Source organism: Lithobates pipiens, unplaced genomic scaffold, assembly GCF_037356315.1.
Source record: "Lithobates pipiens isolate NorthernLeopardFrog02 unplaced genomic scaffold, aLitPip1_a1.2 Scaffold_19, whole genome shotgun sequence".
Classification (NCBI taxonomy): Eukaryota; Metazoa; Chordata; class Amphibia; order Anura; family Ranidae; genus Lithobates; species Lithobates pipiens.
The window spans coordinates 234,009,428-234,015,148 of record NW_027507764.1 but is presented as its reverse complement, the minus strand read 5'-3'; the positions used below and the strand labels follow the sequence as shown (position 1 = coordinate 234,015,148).

The 5,721-nt window shown below is 45.5% G+C and overlaps 1 protein-coding gene across 1 annotated transcript; it reads right to left on the bottom strand.

The window, feature by feature from the left end:
- Positions 1-708: 708 nt before the first annotated feature.
- LOC143996625 (uncharacterized) lies at positions 709-4,775 on the bottom strand. Its single transcript, XM_077491791.1, has 3 exons — positions 4,237-4,775; positions 1,640-1,799; positions 709-1,548 (listed from the first exon to the last, which is right to left on the bottom strand). Exons 1-3 carry the CDS (start codon positions 4,436-4,438, stop codon positions 765-767), a joined length of 1,146 nt encoding a protein of 381 aa, XP_077347917.1. The 5' UTR covers positions 4,439-4,775; the 3' UTR covers positions 709-764.
- Positions 4,776-5,721: the final 946 nt, after the last annotated feature.

Here is a 5,721-nt window from a genome sequence, read left to right as displayed (position 1 = left end):
ACACAAGTTGTGAGATTCCAAGCACCAAGTGACCCCAAAATATGGACAATATGGCAATTATGTTTATGTAGCAGAGAATGACATTTTGCGACACTACTTTGGGGCCATGGATCCCGTGGCCAAGTATAGCTAGAAACCTCAACTGTCTGCAAACACAGTAGATCTAGCACTAAAAAATTACCAAATTTGGGATCTATAACTACAAGGGACCCCGAGATATGTGTAGCCAAATGTCAAGCACTTTTCGGCATTAAAGTTGAGTATTGTCCACTTGCCATGTCACCTTCCCCCAGCAGAAACCCTGGTGTTTGTGAGAGGCCACATATTTGCATATGGTTGGCTAAGCGGCAATGTGTGTGTGTGTGTGTGTGTGTGTGTGTGTAGCTACCAATTGGTTTAGATTTGTGATTTATAATATTGTAAATGACAATTTTTTTGGGGTTTTGTATTGCAGTTTTGACGAATTGCTTGGTCTGGTTGACATCCATCTTCAGCGACAGAATACATCATACAGGAGGAGTATCTCAAGCACTGAAAGACTTATTATTACACTAAGGTAAAGTATTTTATATGCACATTAGTAGCATACCCAAATTTTTGTGGAATAATAATAACACAATCTTTCCAAATATATTTTTAGATTTAGAAAAGAGTAGGTTCTAAACATTTTAATCACCAAAAAAACTTTAATTAACAGGAACAACAACGAACAACAAGTCAAAAGTAGAAAAACATTCGAAAAAACTGTAAACAAAAGAACCAAATTATAGCTGGTGATATGTTAGATTGGAGCTGGTGGAAGGCATTGGGGATGGTGTGGATGGCATCAATATTGGATTATTAGGTACATCATGGGATGAAAAAATCGGGGATGGTGATGGATAGGGGATCGGGGCATTGGCAGAAGTCAGAGCATTTCCATACTCATCCGTGTATGGACGGAAGCGAGGGGGGTAGTAGGGGTGGGTACGGGGTGGTGGAGGGTTGGGCATATTATAATAAGGTCCTGGTGGGCATGGTGGGTTTGGAAGCATAACACTCTGATTGGTGGAATTAGGAGTGATCATGTTTGCTTCTAAAATGTCCATGATATCTTTTCGGACAAGATTTTTACGTCCATCTGGCACTCTCTTGCGCATAGAAGCCACCATCACCCCAAACGCACTCTCCTCTGTCTCAAGTGTTTCCAACTTCCTATCTAGGCGGTCCATTAGGTTGGCAAATCGCTCCATCGTTTGGGCTCCCCTGGATCCCCCAACAGGCCGGCTAGATCTAAGCAATGGTGCCCTTTGATTTGGTGATTGCTCCACCTGGGGCTGCTCCACATTGGGCAGGTCGAGTTGGGACACCTGTTGCAGCTCAACCTGTTGTGAAGATGCAATTTGGAGATCATGCTGGGGAGAAGGCGGTAAAAATATTTCATCAGCTGCCTCAAGTGGCTCATGTACTGGCACATCCAGATTTGCTCCTGCAGATGCTGCCTCATGCAATGGCTGTGATGATGCCTCACGTCGTGACTGCTGTCCCTCACCCCAACTCGACTGTGTTCTGCATAAAACATATAATACAAATTTTAGCACAATTTATATATAGAACGTTACAGTATATCACTTGTGAAATATGAAAGATGTTAGCTTACTCTCTCGGTTCCATAAAAGGCAACAGAAACTGCAGCTCCTCGGCGTGGACATAAGGAACAAAGCGCCTACTTCCGGAGCCACTTCTGCCCTCGTGCAGTCTCCGTAGGTGGCGCTTGAAGCAGTCCCTCAGACCCTTCCATCGTGTCTGTAAAACGGTTACTGCAAAATATAAACAGAAACATAATCATTTATGTATTTTTTATTTTAGATACCTGGCAACCGGTCACTCTATAGCAAGCCTTCATTTCGAGTTCATGGTGGGCAAGTCAACAATAAGCTTGATTATCCGTGAAACCAGCAAAATTTTATGGGACGTTCTGAACAACATCGTTATGAAGAGACCTACACAGGAGAATTGGCGGGACATTGCTAATCTATATTGGAGTCGGTGCAATTTCCCCAATTGTATTGGAGCTATTGATGGGAAGCACGTGCGTGTCATTAAGCCTATTGGAACTGGAAGTATGTACTTTAATTATAAAAAATATTGCTCCTTTGTACTCTTTGCCGTGGCGGATTCAAATTACTGTTTCACCTACATAGATGTAGGATCCTATGGAAGTACCTGCGATGCTCGTATTTTTGCGAATTCCTCCTTTGGGCAAAGGCTACGAGAGGATCAACTCGATCTTCCTGCAAATTGTCCACTTCCAGGCACAACTGAACCCCCACTACCCTATGTCTTTGTTGGAGATGAGGCTTTTGCCTTGGGAGAACACCTTATGAGGCCATATTCCAATAGGAACCTCACTACTGAGAAGAAGATTTTCAATTATCGTTTAACAAGAGCAAGAAGGGTGGTTGAGTGCAGTTTTGGCATTCTTGCCAATAAATGGCGTTTTTTACATACACCAATAGCCTTGCACGTGGAAAATGCAATTGCTGCTGTTAAAGCAGCATGTGTGCTGCACAATTATGTTCGAATACGTGATGGTTATTGTTTTGAGGATTCACTCATGCACAACCTGGAAAGTGCACACATCACTGCTACGAGGGGATCCAGTGACGGTGCAACTGTGCGCAATCAATTCACATCATACTTTGTTTCACCGGCTGGTGAAATAGAATGGCAAGTGGACGCCATTTCATAACTTGATTACTATTATGATCAGTTGTTTTTGCTGTACTGTTCTCTAGAGCCTGCAGGTATTGATTTTACAATTAGTTCACGATATGTTCCGTTATAGTTAATGTCTTTTATTGTAAATTTTGACATGAAAATGTTGTAATAATTACTTTGCCTATGTTTATATAGTTAATTAAAAATGATTGCTGAACTATTAAAAAATATTTGAAACAATTGTAATTGCTTGCAATGATTCATAGAACATTTAAATACCCTAATTAATGATCCCTTGATCCAATCAATGCACCACTAGCATTGCTGTTATCTGAAGTATAATTGGAATGTGCAGTTTGGCGGGTCACGTGGCACACGTGGCACGTCACGTGGCACTTGTGGCGGGTCACGTGGCACACGTGGCACGTCACGTGGCACTCGTGGCGGGTCACGTGGCACTCGTGGCGGGTCACGTGGCACACGTGGCATGTCACGTGGCACGTCACGTGGCACTCGTGGCGGGTCACGTGGCACACGTGGCACGTCACGTGGCACACGTGGCACGTCACGTGGCACACGTGGCACGTCACGTGGCACTCGTGGCGGGTCACGTGGCACTCGTGGCGGGTCACGTGGCACACGTGGCACGTCACGTGGCACACGTGGCACGTCACGTGGCACTCGTGGCGGGACACGTGGCACACGTGGCACGTCACGTGGCACTCGTGGCGGGTCACGTGGCACACGTGGCACGTCACGTGGCACTCGTGGCGGGTCACGTGGCACTCGTGGCGGGTCACGTGGCACACGTGGCACGTCACGTGGCACTCGTGGCGGGTCACGTGGCACACGTGGCACGTCACGTGGCACTCGTGGCGGTTCACGTGGCACTCGTGGCGGGTCACGTGGCACACGTGGCACGTCACGTGGCACTCGTGGCGGTTCACGTGGCACTCGTGGCGGGTCACGTGGCACACGTGGCACGTCACGTGGCACTCGTGGCGGGTCACGTGGCACTCGTGGCGGGTCACGTGGCACTCGTGGCGGGTCACGTGGCACACGTGGCACGTCACGTGGCACTCGTGGCGGGTCACGTGGCACTCGTGGCGGGTCACGTGGCACACGTGGCACGTCACGTGGCACTCGTGGCGGGTCACGTGGCACTCGTGGCGGGTCACGTGGCACGTCACGTGGCACACGTGGCACGTCACGTGGCAATCCTGGCAGGTGTTGTGGCAAGTGGACAATACACAACTTGTGGCAGGAGTCGTGGCAAGTGGACAATACACAACTTGTGGCAGGAGTCGTGGCAAGTGGACAATACACAACTTGTGGCAGTAGTCGTGGCAAGTGGACAATACACAACTTGTGGCAGGAGTCGTGGCAAGTGGACAATACACAACTTGTGGCAGTAGTCGTGGCAAGTGGACAATACAAAACTTCTGGCAGGTACCTATTCTGCACAGATAAATCTGGAAATACAAACATCATGACAAGTCAAAGATAACAGAGAGAAATATAAAAATGTTTACTTACATTTTTCACTGCGGTCAGTCTCTGACAAGAGATCCCAATCTGGGAAGAATAGCCGACATATTTCAACCCAGGCATGGTCCCTCTTCACATGATCCTTGTAAGCAGGATCTTTTTTATCGTATAGGCATTTTCTAGCCCTAATATGCCTAATTAGGGCCTCATTGTCCACCACCTCCCTGGTATTCATGGCTCTGCTAGACATTTTGCAGAAGTTTAGGAACAAAACAGGACAGAACAGAGCAATCAGAGCAATAAAAATGGAGGTATTCTCTTGCAGAGCAGGAAGGGGCTGGCTGTGTTTGAGCAGGAGGGGGCTGGCTGTATGATAATTTCACTTCAGTTTCCTGTTAAGTCGCCTCAGTATGTACTGTAATCCGACCTGGAGGCGACTTGCATTGAATTCAATGGATGCAAGTCGCCCAGAGGTCGGATACAAGTAGTACAGGAACCTTTTCTGAAGTCGGAACGACTTCAGTAGTGTCCATAAAGACGGCAGTCATTGCCTAACATTGAGTTCTGTGTGTTGTCCGACCTGAGGCGACTTGGGGCGACTTTTGGCCTATTCTTCTAAAAGATAAGGATCTCCAATTAACATTACCCCCAAAGCACAAATTCATCTATTGGAAGGCCCCAGGATTGCAAAATCTGATTGCCCCCAATGTTCCAAACCCTCTTAAAAAAATCTACCTTTCTTGATGGTTCAGGCTTCCACTACTGCACTAGGTATACCGTTTGTAGAGCCACTAAAAGATTGGGTACAAATAAGAAAATAACAGAAAATAAAAGCTAGGCTTGCTTGACATATAAGGTGTGTTTTGGGGTGTAATTCTAAATACACCTACAATATATGTTAGAAACAACTTTGAGTAGAAAAAATACATTTTCATTTTCTTTCCTGCATTTTCCAAACAGTCGTGCCAAAAGAATTACACTTTCAACAGACACACAATGAATTTCAGAAAATATCTTTAGTATTTGCTTTCCAAAATGGGGTCATTTTGTTTCTCCTGTCCTGGCACTTGGGACTCAAGAAATATGACAGGTAGTTAGGAAATACTGTAATTTATGCTTCTTTAAAGCCCAAAGGTGCTCCCTGAATTTTGGGCCCCTCTAGGCTGTCAAAAAGTCTCAAATATGTGGTATCCCCATACTCAAGAGGAAAAATAAATGTATTTAGTTACTACCGAAATTAGTTTTTATTTCTTTTGTTTCGTTAAAAAAAGTTTATTTGTCCAAAAATCCAAATTAATTAAGGTTGAATCTGTCTATTGAAGGCTTATGGTGTCTGTTGGATGTTCTTTTTTTTGTGCCTGATGAGATGGCACGAGCCCCTCCGTTTCTGAGAGAATTTCATATACCCGTGAAATACAATGCTTTACTGTTTTTTGCAGAACTTTTCCATTGGCGTTAGTGTACTTTCATCCCTTATTGGTCTTGGGATTGTCCTCCTCTTTTGGCTACGGCCGGTCACTCAGCCCCAGTAAG

Coding starts and splice junctions, on each gene's coding strand:
- LOC143996625 (XM_077491791.1), bottom strand. CDS start 4,438: ATGTCTAGCAGAGCCATGAATACCAGGGAGGTGGTGGACAATGAGGCC. Junction 1,800..4,236: donor GACTGACCGCAGTGAAAAAT/GTAAGTAAACAT, acceptor TATATTTTGCAG/TAACCGTTTTACAGACACGA. Junction 1,549..1,639: donor CCTTTTATGGAACCGAGAGA/GTAAGCTAACAT, acceptor TGTTTTATGCAG/AACACAGTCGAGTTGGGGTG.